Here is a 16784-nt window from a genome sequence, read left to right as displayed (position 1 = left end):
GATAAGCAAATCCCCAACCGATATAACTCTAAAGAAAACAAACAAACAAAAAAAAAACAGAGAGCAAGAAAGGAGATGCTGTCACAGCATACTTCATGGCTTAGCTGTGAGAAATGATTGTGTGGCTGCCATGATGTACACAATGCATCTGGATCTGGATATAGTTAGGATCCAACAGAGGGTAGGGGGGTGGTGGGGAGGGGACGGGAGGTGTCCACAGGTGTGAAAGCAGGAGGGTGAAAGAGTGTGCAGCCCTCACCTTTAGAACATGAAGTCAACGACGTCTACAAACAGTTCTTAAAACCAAAGAAGCAGAAGTAGCAACAAAAGCCGGTGACCTGAAGGTCAGTTCTAAGAGCATCACTTAAAACCAGGATCTAATGCCTGATGATCTGAAGTGGAGCTGATCTAATAATAACAGAAATAAAGTGCACAGTAAATGGAATGTGCTTGGGACTTCCCTGCTGGCGCAGTGGATAAGAATTTGTCTGCCAATGCAGGGGACACAGGTTCAATTCCTGGTCTGGGAAGATCCCACATGCCATGGAGGGACTAAGCCTGAGTGCTATAACTACTGAAGTACACATGCCTAGAGCCTGTGCTCTGCAACAAGAGAAACCACTGCAATAAGAAGCCTGCACACTGCAACTAGGGAAGAGTGACCACTCTCTGCAACTTGAGAGAGCCTGCAAGTAGCAAGGAAGACTCAGCACAGCTGAAAATAAATAAATAAATACATACAATGTGCTTGAATCATCCTGACACCACCCTCCACTCCACAGTCTGTGCAAAAATTGTCTTCCATGAAATTGGTCCCTGGTGCCAAAAAGGTTGGGAGCTGCTGACTTAAAGGAACCAGAAAGTGCCTGCCTCCAAAGGACAACAGTTGGGTAGGGAAAAGGGGCACGGCAACTGCCAAGTGTGTAACTAGCCCAAGAAGAGCTGCTTTTTAAAGATAAGCAACTGTAACTCTGACAAAATTAAGATTGCATGTCAAAGTGTACAGGAAGAATGAAAGAATGTTTCTTGATGGTCGGGACAGTCTTGTTTAACTGACAGTGTCTCATCACCCTCATCACACCCGAGAACAAAATATGTAGTCTGGAACAGTGCCTTGGTGCTGGGCCTTCGCCATCTGCAAATTATCAGACAAGCTAGTGTTAACCAGAAAAGATGGCAGGTGGTCATGCATCGTAGCTCTGAGCATAACAGACACTGACAGTTGACAAACTTGATAGGTTTTAATCGGAAGCTCAGAAAAGTTGGCACAATAAAAGCAAGTACTACAAACCGAAATCATGAAAAAAAAATTCTCACTGGAATAATTTGAAAAAATTTGAAATATATCCATCTAATTCTAAGAGGAAATCTCACTCTTTTTTGAAATCCTGAAAAACAGAGAACACATGGGCATGTTAGCTATAAAATATGCAAGCAGAGTCTCCAGTCTACCCATAAAATATCCATGCTTGTTTGAATATAAAAAAAGTATTTCCCCAACATCTTGTAGTAAAACTCTCTGTATCCTGCTCAGTTTGTGGTTTAGAGCATATTCTTCCCCCTAATTCACTGTGAGATGGTCTTGGATCAGAATTTCTAAGCACACTTAATGAAAATGCAGATAATTTTCTTTTTCTCCAGGAAAAGAGAATCATAATCTCTGACATCTGACAATATACATTTTAAGTAAGTTCTTGATATTTATTATATAGCTGCTATCAAATTTATGCTAGATAATTCCCAGGTTTTTGTTTGTTTGCTGGTTTGTTTAGTTTTCTTTAAGAGTTGTGATATCCTCTGCTCTCAACAATTGCCTCTCTTCCTTCTCAAAATCTTTCTAGCTACTTGTCACACAAATACTTGTACAGGTATATTTTGTACAAGTATTGTACAAATGTTGTACAGTATATATTTCTTCTCCAAAGCAAGCAAGGCTCTTAAGAGACACAGGGAAATACCATATACATCTCTGAATTTTCTCATAACAAAATATCTCATCAAGTATTCTTCAATAAATGCTAAAAGAAAAAAATTATCAGGAACATGGATGGGGATATTGAAGAAAACATATCTATTTTGTCATTTTAAATGGTGACAAACTTACTTCTAGAGAGCAGTTCTCTCCATTGGATTTAGGTTGCTGTGTTGACCCTAAGATTTTAAATCTTTGTGGCTTTTGATGTAAAAATATGAATCAAACTCCAAACTTCAATTAGTCTAAATTCTAATTTATAACCCACTTGGGTATATCAACTTAAAATGATCTCCCTGCCTTTTACCATTTCTGCAGTTTTAGCAACTGCCTTTTTCTTTCCAACTACAAATCACTCTATCTGTGAGATTGTTTCTTAGATAGCTCAGAATTAACTGGAACAAAAAACATCAGCAGAAATGGAAGACAGCCCATACTCTTCACGTGAAAGGGAGCTCTGTGTCCAAGGGTTGGAGGGTGGGTGGAAAAATATATTTAACAGCTCTTAGCCAAGTAAGAGTTTAGTCTCTGCAGCAATTGTATAATTTCTTTGATGCAAAAAAACACTGTCACCTCAAGACTCCCTGCATAAATATACAAGTAAGTTGTATATTTTAATAAAAATCAAATCATTCCAATGTGTTTCAGACTCTAGTGTAGGCATATTATACTTAAAATACTTCTTGCATTCTTTGCTACAAAAAAAATTCTAAGTACACATTTTTCACTTAATTCTCTCTAAAGGTAAACAAAATTTAATTTTAAAGGTTTAAACCTAAATTTTTATTTGTTCACATCAGTTTAATATAATAACATAGGAATGCAATGCAGTTTGTTATGAAGATTTATGATTCTTAAAAATCTTGAATACATTTTGACATTTTCTCTCCTATGGGACTTGTGTTAGGATACTGGTTTTTTTCTTTCTTCCCCTGAGAAAGTGAACCAATGAATCTGATGCCTTGTTTGAGAGTCAGCTGGAATTTTTCTTAAACTGAACAACATAAAAGCAAATCTGGCTTTCAGGTAAGACTCTTCTTGACAAGGTCATAATAGTGATAAACCTACGGGCATATCCAGAAGGGGTGGAAAACATCTCCTCCCTCCTTCTTTCTTGCCCCCGAGGCCAATATTCACTGAGTGGCTCTGTACCCCTCATCCTGCATAATTAATAACTCCTTTGGTGATCAGTCATGCATTCCTCAGTGGCCCCTCAGGCCTCAAGTGTCCTCTGAGCCCGCTGGTGGAAACCACACACCCTCTGCTCCTAACCCGTCGCCCCTTCACTTCCCACACGTACTTCACAGGAAAGCTCATCGGGTCAGGAGAGCACACAGTGGGTTGCAAGTGGTTGTCATACTTATACTCATTCTCTCACATACATTCATCTCTGGGTATAATTCTACTAGTAAGAATAAAATATTTGTGATACCCAACAGGTGCCAGTTATACACATTAAAAAAGAAAAAGTAACACAGGGAACTAGATTCAATATACTATGATAAACCATAATGGAAAAGATTGTATAAGAAAAGAATATATCTATGTCTATACAGATATGTATAACTGAATCATTTTGCTGTACAGATGAAATTAACACAACACTATAAATCTACTGTATTTCAATAAAAATGTGAAAAGATTAAACAATAACCTTTGGTAATTTAAGAAAATTAAAATTAAAATCATACTAATAATGGAACAAATTTGGAAGCAACTTAAAGGAAGATGAGTTGCACGGGACTGTATTAAAGGAGCCCTCAATTCATTCATATTCCACCATCCTCCTCCTTTCCTTTATTTTCAGACAATAAAGGAAAGAAGGTCAAAATATATGGAGTCAAGGGGGCTTCCCAGGTGGTCCAGCGGTTAAGAATCCATCTTGCAATATAGGAGACGTGGGTTTGATAACTGGTCAAGGAACTAAGATCGCATGTGCCATGGGGCAACTAAACCCAGGGGCCACAACCACCAAGCCTAAGCCTGTAAGCCACAACTAGAGTGTGTGCGCCACAACAAAAGATCCTGCAGGATGCAATGAGGAGCACGTGTGCCACAAAAGACCCGATGTGGCCAAATAAATAAATAAGTAATTTGAAAAAGTATATGGAGTCAAGTGGTATGGTAGCAGCTCTAATATCTATTTTTTTAATCTAAACTGATCCAGTCATTAAATTGAAAAGGAGAGCAAAGAAACTGTTGAAAATACTGTTACCACTTCTGATCAGAATGCTTAGATTAAAACTCTTAATCACCCTTCAAAATATTAACCAGATTGGAGAAAAAGAGTCCTCCAAACTCAGAACCATTAAAAAAGTATGGATTACAAGTAATATTATCCTCAAGAAGAATAGCTCTCTATATAAATAAAACCATTAAAAATATTCAGATCTGGATTTGTATATTTTGTTTCAAAAACAGGTATGGTTTTGTGATGTAACTGCCCAACAAATATATATTTTAAAAATAAATACTGTTTCTTGGTTAACAAAAAACATGATACATATTTTACATTAAGGCCAAGATTTTTTTAAAAATAAAACTTTTAACAAAGTTTTTGATATGAGAAAAGATGTTATTTTCCAGCCTTTGTAGGTTTAACATTTTAAAGTAATGGTGCTTATACTACAGTACACAAAGTAAAACATACATACTCTATTATAAATTACTCTGAAATTAAACAAGAAATTTTCTTTTCTTTCTAAGAGATCTGAAATGTGCACTGGCTCTCAATGTGTGTGGCCTCCAAACAGAGACAAGCTTGCACTGTTTTATTTCAGTTTTGCTTCATTTCTTCCCAAACAATCTCTCACTGCTAATCTACCGGGCCTTTTTTCCCTCTCTTCTAGCATAAAGGAAAAAAAATCAAAGACATTATTAACTCCTTACGCACCATTGGAAAGCTGAATATATATCCTTTGCCCTGGTTTTCTTTTCCATTACTTATTAATGGAGCATGACTAGAGAATATACTTTTCCACAAATAATTCTTGAAAACTGCATGAGAATTCTAAAATTTTTAATGTGTGTAGTCAATCTGTGAGTACTTTTGAAGCTATTAACAACTAGCCATATAATTTCAGGTATATATCTTATGCTAAGTTTTTCCCTAAACCAACACTTAGTCTATAATATCTACTTGAAAGAGCAAAATGGGAAGATGAATTTTATTTATGTCTTAGTCTAAGGTACCTGGGAATCAAGATAAAGGTATTGGAAGTTTAATATTACAAAGGAAAGAATATCTATATACAATATATATAAAATATACTAAGGACTGCCCTGGTGGCTCAGATGGTAAAGAATCTGCCTACAAGGTGGGAGACTCAGACCACCATCACTTTGTTCACAGTAGTAAGGGATCCCTTGTTCCACTATATGCTCTCATTCACTAGTGGAGTGAAAAAGAGTGGGTGAATCATCTTACAAAAGTAAGCACAATTGTTCATGGAAACGTGTGTGACAAAACCTGCTTCTGAGAATTTTAACTAATGCATTAAAACTCTCCTGCTAAGATGTATGGTGATCAGAGTCACGGAATTTTAAAGGCTGACTAGAATCAAATATTCATTCAAGCTCCCAAAAAAGGACTGCAGAGTTCAGTCTTATTTGTTAAATACAGAAGATATTAAAATAAACTTTCTTTATAATTATCCCAGATGAGTGTTATTACACTCAACAGTTTTTCTATGTATGAAAAGATGCAAAATATTCATTCAGATAATTATTAAAAAGCAGGAAAGATGATTATGTACATCAATGCACATGACATCATAAGTAGGCACTAATTTAACTACTTGGGTGTCTAGTCTCCAACCAAAAAAGAAGATGCCAATTCCATTCTTTAAAGAGGGTAAGCATGATGGTCCTTGGCAATAGAACATAATACACCAGGCCAAGGAGAATATGTGGTGTCATTACTCAACTGTTCAGTTTTCTGGTTTATGAGTTATCACTACTGTGCAACATACAGTAAACGAGGCAGCTCCATGGGGTTCAGATACCCTCCAGGAGCAATGGAGGATGAGGTACCACTGAGCAGCTGCACAGCGACAAACCTCAAGGCACGAAGTTCAGAGCCCACTCAGGACCTGTGCTGAATATCATGTCTTCAGTACAGAACTGAGAAGCCATCAGGCCAGTGGCCCCTTGGCTCTACCTTGCACTGATGAGTTTGCAGTCAGTGCGACTATGGCCTCTGAGGAGCTGGGGGAGCTAATTATGAAGTTCATCTCTGGCAAAAAAAAAAAAAAAAATATGAGTGATGATCCAGGGGTTCAGAGGAGCACTTGCCCCCGAGCAAATGCCACAGAACTTTAAAGCCTATGCTCCAAAGGCAATCTTTCGCCCTGAGGCTTTCCTTCACTGATACACAGATAAGACTGATGGATGCTGTCCTGTTGGCAAGGATGCAAGGGGGACAGAGGGACAGGCAGGGAGGGGTGCCATTAGCGATGCATGGTGATAATTCAAAACACGCTGTGAGGCTGCAAAGCAAAATTACTTGTCAAATTTTCACCTAGCCACTTCAGGCAGTTATTGAGAGCAGAATGGGTGTGGCTGCATGGGAAGAGAGATGGGTGCATGCAATTAGGACAAAGGACAAATGAAGGAATGGCAGATAAACTGTCAGAGTAAACTTCAACCTGAAAGAAAGCTTGTGACATGGTACAATTCATGTACCAATGATCACTCCAGAGAGCAATCTGGCAAGATTGAAATCACCACATCACATAAGGCAGTGCCAGAACCACTGTCCTGTTCTCTCATTTCTCTGTCCCTAGCTTGCTGGCTTTCTAAGCAGAAAGCAAACTAGAATAAGGGCTCTTGTGCTATTTTTCCCAGGCAGCCATCACTGGGCAATTTAGATACAAAGAAAGACAGGGCTCAGCAGAGCCCAGGAGTTTGTCAACCCCCAGCCCCCAAAGTCCATATTTACAATTCATCCAGCTATTTCAATAATGAACTAAAAATGCACTGAGTTTAATTTTGATGATACGATCTGTGATGGACACCGTTTCCACCCAGAACCTCACAGATGAAGTTCCTGGTGTTAGTCACAGTGAATCTCCGGTAACGAGTCAAATTCAGGGGCAAGACCCTTTCTGGTCCAGAGGATGGGTGGTACTTACAGCAGATCATCTACATGTCTTTATCTCATCTCCAGGCTCAGGAATCTGACATACACTTACATAGAGAAACACAAGTGTCAGTGAACCTGCTGTTACAAGTTAAGCTGGGGTGACGGAGTTACATGGTCCACTCAGTGCTCAACCACTTACCAAAAAACTGTAACGGGGCTGGGACTAAATGAGGCATTGTGCATTTCCTGTTTTTGTCTTTATATATTAAATATCCTCCACACAACTGCATGAGCTACACAACCAGAAAATTCATGAGACCATAAAATCAGAAAAAGACAACCCTTGGTGTTGGCATACATATGTTTTCACTTTCATGTTTTATTCTGTGGGAGGATAATAGGTTGCTATCAACATAATATGAAGCTGCTAGCTGATTTAAAATACAAATAACTTCTCAGTTTCAAGTTTATTTTTGTTACAGGTTTGGGGTAAATCAAATCTTTTATATGATTCAAGATCTATTGTTATGTTTTATAGTATAGATTGTTTCATGTTTAAATATATAAGAACATTAGCTGTGCTAAAACCCAAATTGAAAATATGGACTGCATAACTTTTCACCATGGTTGCATGGTGAAAGTGCAACCATGGCTTCTAAGGCTATTTTAGACTTAAATATTAAACTCACAAATTCTGTGAAGCAGAGTACTGTGAAAGGATGATAAATTCTTGTGGCTTCATTCATGTTGATAATCACAGTATCAATGCATTTTTAAATAAGTTCATCTTTGTCTACCATTAACACTTTTCTAGATGAAATTATTAAATTTTATTAAAGCTAATTTATATTTAATGTAATATTAAAGCTAATGTATATTTAATGTAAAGCTTAAATAAGCTACATAAGGAGATTGATCAAAAGTCATCATATAAAATTCATAACATATATTTTAGAAATATCTCCCTTATTTAAATTGCACACAATAAACAATTATGTTACTAAATAAATACAATTATCATTTTCCTGCTTTAATTTAAATTTTGTTATTTCTTTTCAAATGTATCTCAAATAACACTTAATTTCACAATTTAATCAGTGGCTTAAATAGTATTTCAAAGTTGGCTTAAAGCTCAACATTCAGAAAACGAAGATCATGGCATCTGGTCCCATCACTTCATGGGAGATAGATGGGGAAACAGTGGAAACAGTGTCAGACTTTATTTTTTGGGGCTCCAAAATCACTGCAGATGCTGATTGCAGCCGTGAAATTAAAAGACGCTTACTCCATGGAAGAAAAGTTATGACCAACCTAGATAGCATATTGAAAAGCAGAGACATTACTTTGCTGACTAAGGTCCGTCTAGTCAAGGCTATGGTTTTTCCAGCGGTCACGTATAGATGTGAGAGTTGGACTGTAAAGAAGGCTGAGCGCAGAAGAATTGATGCTTTTGAAGTGTGGTGTTGGGGAAGACTCTTGAGAGTCCCTTGGACTGCAAGGAGATCCAACCAGTCCATTCTGAAGGAGATCAGCCCTGGGATTCCTTCGGAAGGAATGATGCTAAAGCTGAAACTCCAGTACTTTGGCCACCTCATTCGAAGAGTTGACTAATTGGAAAAGACTCTGATGCTGGGAGGGATTGAGGGCAAGAGGAGAAGGGGACGACAGAGGATGGGATGGCTGGATGGCATCACTGACTCGATGGACGTGGTGATGGACAGGGAGGCCTGGCATGCTGCGATTCATGGGGTCGCACAGAGTCGGACACGACTGAGTGACTGAACTGAACTGAACTGAACTGAATCAAAAAGGGAAACTTCTGTTTAATGGTATAATACAAATATTAAGCAAAATATTGATTCCATATTTTCTAAATTACCTCATGAATTGGTAGTGTGCTAGGTACATTCTTTTATAAACAGTTAGGATATGCATATTAATTAGTGCATGTAATTCACACCATACTGTGCTCCCAGTGTGCAATGATTTGCTAAATCTGTCAAAACCATCAATGGTATCAATTTTATATTGTTTTAAGTGGTGATACTGATCATATTTGAGTAGTATATTAGGGGACATCACATTTGTACTTCTGAATTGCTATTATAAGTAGAATGGGATAAAAATAGCCAAAATGATTCCAATACTTCTGTTATAGTACAATAAATAGATACAAATGTTTACAATAATACATAAAAGGTACAAGAAATTGTGACACAAATGAAAAGAGAGTAACAGTTATAATCAGAGAAAATAGATTTCTTAAATTCCTGTAAAAATTTTGAAACTTCCTTTTTGGGGCACAAAGGACATAAATATTATTTAAGCAGCATAAACATTAAGATAAGTAGGAAAATTGAGACTACTGCTTTTAAAAATATATTTTAATAAAACTTTGACTTGAAAAGAATATGTAACACATTTTGTGTTGTTCAGTTGCTAAGTCGTGTGTGACTCTTTTGTGTGCCCATGCACTGTAGCCCACCAGGCTCCTCTGTGTATGGGGATTTCCCTGGCAAGACCACTGGAGTGGGTTCCCATTTCCCTCTTAGGAGATCTTTCGAACCCAGGGATTGAACCCACATCTCCTGGATTGGCAGGTGGGTTCTTTACTTTTGAGCCACTAGGGAGTTTACCGTTTTCCAAAAAAAAAAAAAAAAAAAGAAAAGAAAGATGAAAAGAAAAATGTCATGCGCGTATTTGTAAGGGACCCACCTTAAAAAATCAACTTTTGGTGGGTATGGAAAGGAATAGAAAGGACAATGTCACCTTAATGGGGGAGAAAAAGTAAGACATCACATAAAAGCACCGACTTTTAAGGCAATACACATACTAATGATTTAAAGTGACAACATGCAAGTTATCTGTGATAACTATAGTGACACTTATGAAAAAACATCAAGCCAGAGAAAGTTTTTGGTTCTTGGCTTTCCTTAATCTCATGTTTAAGAGGGGAAAAAGAAATAACCAAGTCTGAAATGTATACATAGGGGCATCTCTAAGTGGTACTTACTGGCATGACAATGTTGTAGTGGATGCAGAACCCGGGCTCCGAGGGAAAATACTCATCAGATACAAATCTGATCCTGATTTGATTTCCTTTAGAAATCTGCTTTCCTGGCACACTGCCAGACCCACACCAGCGCCCTAAAATGGTTCCATCACTTGGCTCTTCAACCTCTACAAAATCATACCTGCAAGAGACCAGGAGAAAAGAGACATAAAACCATGATCTGTTATTTTCGGAATTCAAGGGAGTTAGTTCATCTCAAATTTAACTGTGTAAATAGAATAAAATATGCCAAAGATGAGACACAACTGAAAAAGCATTCTCAATTAAAGAAATACGAGTCTTCTATTCTAAGCCCTCCAGTCTTGTTGGTAAGGAACTCCAAATTCACTAAATAGCCATGTCAAACTTAGACATTTTGTATGCAGCAACCACATCTGACATTCAATTTATGAATTATTCAGTTTAATTTCCATTTGGGTATGGCAGTTTTGCTCTATTCTTAATTTTCATGATTACTGTCCAACACTTTCCAGCAGTAACTGCTTCACCTGGTTGGATTCCTTGCTCCCTATCCTCTTCTGTGTCCAGGCTTTTCTAGAGCCTCTTCATTATATACATATTCTCTAAATCCCGCTCTGTACTACACTGCCTTTGTGTGTCCTCGGCTCACAGACATCTTTCTCTTTTTGTCAAACACATATTTTCAACGTTTAACTACATATATGCTAGTGATACATCTAGTTGGCTAGGCTGTAAAACTTTTGAAGAAAGGAATCAATTCTCTTGTGGTTCAAGTTTACACTGCATTACACATGGCATCTTAAACCTAAGCAGTGAATGGCTAATACTTTTCTAACCACTGTTACCTTGGATTTGAAGGTTTCGATCAGTGGTACTCATGGAGGGCAGAGTTGCCTTACAGAATGTTCCAGAAATGTGTAGAGTCATTTTAGGCTGTCTCAGTGATGGTGGATGAGGAGGGCAAGGTCCCTGGACACCCAACACAGGAGAGTCCAGAAAACGGGTATTCACTCCACACCCTTCAGGCCTTTCAAACAGTTCGCTGGACATTGATAATACTGTCTCACATATAAATGCAAATATGTTTTGAAGCTTTAGTTTAAACCCAATTTTCTAGACATTCAACTATCAAATAAGTTGAACGAAGTGTCTATGCTTTGGAACAAGAATTACTATTCTAGAGAATCAAACCACTAATAGGAGCATGACTTATACTCTGCATGATGAAAACAATTAGACATACCCATTTAGTCTATTACCATAGCTATCGTATACACAATGAGTCTGTTACTTAAAAGATACAAACATCTGACTACTTCATTTTATTTTCTGTGCAATTGGGCATGTGTATCTATGCACTTAAATGAATTGTTTTTAATATAAATTACTGCTGTTATGTCAACTTTACATAGCATGTAGGCCTTTATATCTATTTTTAAACAACTGCATATATAAATAGAGGATCACTGTTATGAGCTGCATTTCAGAATTCTTAAGACATTGCCAAATTTTTCTTAAGGGAGGTCTGGCATGGATGAAAACTGTTGGTAGATTTTTTTTTAGAAAGTCTAAAACCAGTATATACCAGACAACGAAAATTAATATATTTTGCACAGTATAGAATTTACAGAAGAAAAAAATGTTGAAAAAGGACAAAGTGCATAACAAACCAATTATACTTATAAATCCTATTCTAAATAACTAGCCAGAACTCTCTAATGGTAAATATACCTGTTCCAACATAATTTTTCTTGTCCTTAAATTAGGATACTGCAATCTGACTCACAGGGATGTTTTGAGAAAAGGGAAATGGAACAGCTCCTGAGCAGTGCCGAAAGCATTGTGGTATACAGCTGCCAGTTAACAGTTTGCCCCACATCCCTATCCAGCACATATTGCCCCTACCCCATACCTATAACCCTGAGAGTTTGAAAGCATAAATGAGAAGAACTCAGATACCTTGAGAACTTCTGCTCTATCACATGACAAGTCCTGGATATAAATTACAAATGCATGAGCCTCCTCAGGACAACCATCCCAGGAGCCTGCTCTAAGTGTGTGGTGGGAACAGTAAGTGGGGCACAGGGGAGTAAGATGGGGTTCAAACAGACTGGGTGGTTATTTCAGACATATCTGGTACAAAAGTTGATAACCAGCATTTTAGATCAAAGAGTAATGTTTATATCAAGATCATTTCCATGTGGAACAAAGCTGCTATTCACAGAGTATGTTTGCTCTGTGATTGGGAGGGAAGCTAGCTGATAGACGTCACCATCAGGACTAGTTTGCAGAGAGCTGATTTCAGGCTGGTCAATCATTCTGTGAGTATTTGTGAAGCATGGACTTGGTACAAAGTGCTGGGCTAGATTCTCAGGGTGCAAATATGAAACCACAGCTCCTGTGGGCTCAGGGTCCATTAAACTCTGGTGGGTGCTCTAATGAGAGTGCATAGGAAACACCGTGGAACTCTGGCAGGGTGAGGGAAACCCTACACGGTGAGATTAGGGTCAGCTTACAAGGGAGCATCTGGGCTGCTTGGGGGAAGAAGTGGGGGAAGGCATTTTAGCAAGAAGCAGAATTCTGAGGATGTAACAGAAGAACCCCAGGGCCTGGCCGGTTGTCTATGAGCAGAGATGGAGCTCAAGCTGGCAGGACAGGTGCAGGTGAGGCCACCTTGGGATTCCAGGGTCGAATGTGAGAATGTTATTTTTTAGACCAGTGTTGAAAGCAGGGAAGCACAGTTTAAAGAGGTTCTATGTTGCTTTAAAATATTTAGGTCAACATCTAATTAATTAATCTTTTAGGCACTACCTGTATTTTTTCATTTTTAATTCAAGTATAGTTAATTTATAACCTAATAGTTTCAAGTGTATTTGAAAAGTGATTCAGTTCTACATAAATATATATATATATATATATTCAGATTATTTTCCATTATAGATTATTACAATATACTGAGTAGAGTTCCTTGTGCTCTACCATCGGTCCTTGTGGTTTATGAGTTTTATGCACAGTTATGTGTATGTTCATCCCAACCTCTTGACTCATCTCCCATCACCCATTCCTGCCCCCTCCCATCCCTACTCTTTTCCCTTTGGTAATCATAATTCTGTTTCTATGTCTGTGAGTCTATTTCCATTTTGGAAATAAGCTCATTTATAACTTTTTTTTTAAGATTCCTCATATACATGAAATCATAAAATAGTTGGCTTTTCCTGCCTGTAAATCACCATTTGGAAAAAGTTGAATTTCACAGAAAAATCTGAATTTCAGGCTTTCTTAAAACAAACTTGAACATCTGGTCATACTAAGTACTCTTTGCCCTGGTGCGGCTCCTTGTGGGCTCAGGTCTGCAGAGCTGGCATCCACTCCAGGAGAGGAGGGGCCTTTCTCTCACTCACAGCCTCACCCAGCACCTGTGTGTCAGGCACATAGATTATTCACTACCTGAGGTCAGGATGGCCTTTACTCCTTCATGGAAATGGAGGCTAGGCCAGGGGACATGCTCTTTCCAGGTTTTAAAAACCCCTGTCCAGATTCTTTAAAAAACCCTGTCTAGTTTCTATGGTGCTTTTTTTTTTTTTTAGTACCCAGATCTTCACTGATTGCCATCACTTGCCTACACGGGCACCTGAGTTTGCAGCCTACAGGGCAGCTAATAGAAGTTTTAGTGAAGAAGACACAGGATCCCAGTACATCTGAGGATGCCAGGAAACCACAGCATCTCAAGTGTGGGCAGGAAGGAAGAACTTTTAACAAAAAGAGCCTGAAAAGGAGCCATCAGGGAAGCAGCAGGAAAACCAGCGACAAATGACACAGAACCAAGAGAAAAGGGAGGGACAGGGTCCATCCAAGCAGAAGTGGGCAGACCATCCACGCCAAAGAGGAGCAAAGAGAGTGAAAACCAAGAAGCTCTCCCTGGACCTGGTAATTATGAAGTCATTTCCAATCAGCTGGTTGGGTGAACGCATAAGATCAAAACATTACTTCAGATCTTTTTTTAAAAAAATTATTTAGTTTTTATCAGCATATAGTTGGTTTCCAGTGCTGTGTATTGCAGGTGTACAAGACAGTGATTCAGATATACATAAATACCTAGATCTATTCTTTTTCAGATTCTTTTCCATGATAGGTTATTACAAGATGGTGAGTATAGTTTCCTATGTTATACAGTAGGTCCTTGTTGATTATCTATATATAGTGGTATGTTAATCAAACCTTCTGAATTATCCCTTCCCCAGCCATTTTCAAAATAACTGTCTTTCTAAGGCAACTTCCCTGATGGCTCAGATGGTAAAGAACCTGTCTGTAACATTTGGAAGATCCCCTGAAGAAGGGGATGGCTACCCATTCCAGTATTCTTATCTGGAGAATTCCAAGGAGAGAGGAGCCTGGCAGGTTACAGTCAATGGGGCTGCAGAGAGTCAGATGCCACTGAACAACTAACACTTTCTAACAGAAACATCTCAAGATATAAGAATATCATTTATAAGGAACTTAAAATTAACAACTCCCATAACTATTTTGCTGTACATAATTTCCTTTTGATTTCTGTCAAAAAGAAACACCACTGGACTTCCCCAATGGCTCAGTGGTTAGGACTCTGTGTTTCCACTGCAGGGGTAGGGGTCGGATTCCTGCTCAGGGCATGCCATGTGGCACAGCCAAAAAATAAATAAATAAATAAATAAACACGACATTATATGTCTTAATCTGTTAAGTAAGCCTTTTAAAAGTACGTAAAAGAAGTTTTTAACCACAGTAGGAAATATCTAGATTATAAATGTTAAGCATGTATTAAGGAACAAACCGGTCTTAAACTTTGTCTTACCTAACTTGTACAAAAACCACTATCCTGCAATAAGAGAAGACTGACAAGTACATTATTACTTGTTTCATGAAGACTTTTTACTGAATTTTATGTCATTCAAAAAAACACATACCCCTAATCTTAATAACAATTTCTGGATTTGCAGTGAGATAGCTGGTAATTCATTCTCACAAGCTCATACAAGTCTGAGGCATATATTTATCACTGCGTTTTAAAGCTCTACATAGTTTTGCATTCCATGAAGTTAAATGAGATGAACATCTAAAAAATGCCATGTTCTTTGCCTTAAAAATAGTAGAACTTAAAAGTTTTGCTACAAATTGTTTCATGGTAGATTAGGCATTTTAGGATTTTTTTTTTTTCAAAAGTGGAATCTATGACAATATAACTATAAATTTCATCCAATTATTCTACCATTAATTGTAGGAGACAAAACAGTAAATTCTCTTGCTAAAAACAGTATTTTAAAAATTTAAATTATAGTCAAATAATCTAAAACAGCCAGTGAAAATCTACCTGGGATGCATCCCCATGTCTCATGTTTTTTTCAAAACAGAAAAACAAAACAAACAAAAAAATCATTGCCACTTGAGTCTGTATTTTTCTCCAACTTGTTTATGAGTATGGTTGGAAAAGGACTAATGCATTCAATCCAACTGTCTTTCACAATAATTTGAAATAATTCTTTTTTCTTATAGAATGTCATGTTTGGAATATGGGCTTCATTGCATAAGCTGGTTGGCTGATACACTACAACACAGTTCAAAACATCAAGAAGAAAAGGAAAAGAGAAAACAATGATAAAGATTTATCTGTGGACCTCAGCCAAATGAACAGAAGGGAAAAAAAAAAAAACAACGTTTGACCCATAAATGTAAAATTACAAAACAGAATCATCTCAGGTTCAGAAATCTACACATGCCCAGGTGACTTTTCTGGAGACACGGTAATCCCTATAATACACTCTCAGGTATTAATTTCCAATGTGCACAATTACTCACATCAGTATTTAAGGGATTTACTAAACCTACATTAAGGGCCAATCAAACATCACTTTCTCAAGGAAACATGATACAGAGCACATAGCACTAAGTGGTTTATAATGATCACTCCCTTTCTCTATCATACCCCTGGGGACCCAGGGAGGATTTATGTCCTTTTATGTTTAACAAACAAGTCTGGTATTGTAGACAAAATTTTCTTTCTCATGTGGGAATTTAAAAACTGTGAAGATAGGAGGGTTGCTGAGGAGTAAACCAAAGAAATAAATTCACTTGTAAACACAATTGTCTGACACCCACCTTCCTTCCACAAAAATAAACCAACCTTGCAAGACAGGCTATTTCTAGTTCATACTAACTAAAACCCTGTCAATTAAATCTGCCCTGAGAATGATCAAACCTGAAGGTGGCATGAAACTCTGCCAACAGGTAAACATGCATCTTAAGAAGGCCTTGCTCTGCATGTGTCAACGGGAGCCTGGGCTTGTTGAGAAAGGTAATAAAATTAATAAGACGACAATTACCCAACAGTGCTCACTGGCTTACACTTCAGCTTAACAGAAGACATCTCAGACCCAGAGTAAAAGCCTTGAATCCCCATTTGGACACATCCATGCTTACCTTACAATGAAAATATGTTTTAATAATTATACATCATACACATATACATTGGTCTCTATATATTAACTAATTTAATCTTCGCAAAAATCATAAAAGGTTGATACTGTCATTGTGGACATTTTATAGATTATAAAATATGGAAAAGCTAAGTACCTGGGCAAAGCCACAGAGCAACTAAGTGTAGAACAAAGGCTTCAGTTTTGACAGTTGAGCTTCAGATCCCATGCTCTCAAGAGCCAAGT

At 37.7% G+C, this 16784-nt stretch overlaps 1 protein-coding gene and 1 long non-coding RNA gene across 5 annotated transcripts in view; one reads left to right on the top strand and one right to left on the bottom strand.

Annotated features, from left to right (window-relative positions):
• Window positions 1-16784, bottom strand: part of PDGFC (platelet derived growth factor C) — a 244389-nt gene that overhangs the window by 49742 nt on the left and 177863 nt on the right. For all 4 annotated transcript variants that reach the window (XM_069557602.1, XM_069557604.1, XM_069557601.1 and 1 more), the window contains one exon: window positions 10069-10249. In XM_069557602.1, the coding sequence (XP_069413703.1) occupies window positions 10069-10249 (181 nt within the window). The remainder of the gene's footprint in view (window positions 1-10068; window positions 10250-16784) is intronic.
• On the top strand, window positions 12449-16441 carry LOC138422551 (uncharacterized). The gene is made up of 3 exons (XR_011249922.1): window positions 12449-12752; window positions 13677-14016; window positions 15619-16441. It is a non-coding gene; the product is annotated as an uncharacterized lncRNA (long non-coding RNA).

This window comes from Ovis canadensis, chromosome 17 (assembly GCF_042477335.2).
Source record: "Ovis canadensis isolate MfBH-ARS-UI-01 breed Bighorn chromosome 17, ARS-UI_OviCan_v2, whole genome shotgun sequence".
In the NCBI taxonomy this organism is placed as follows: Eukaryota; Metazoa; Chordata; class Mammalia; order Artiodactyla; family Bovidae; genus Ovis; species Ovis canadensis.
This window is presented reverse-complemented; position numbering and strand designations above follow the sequence as displayed.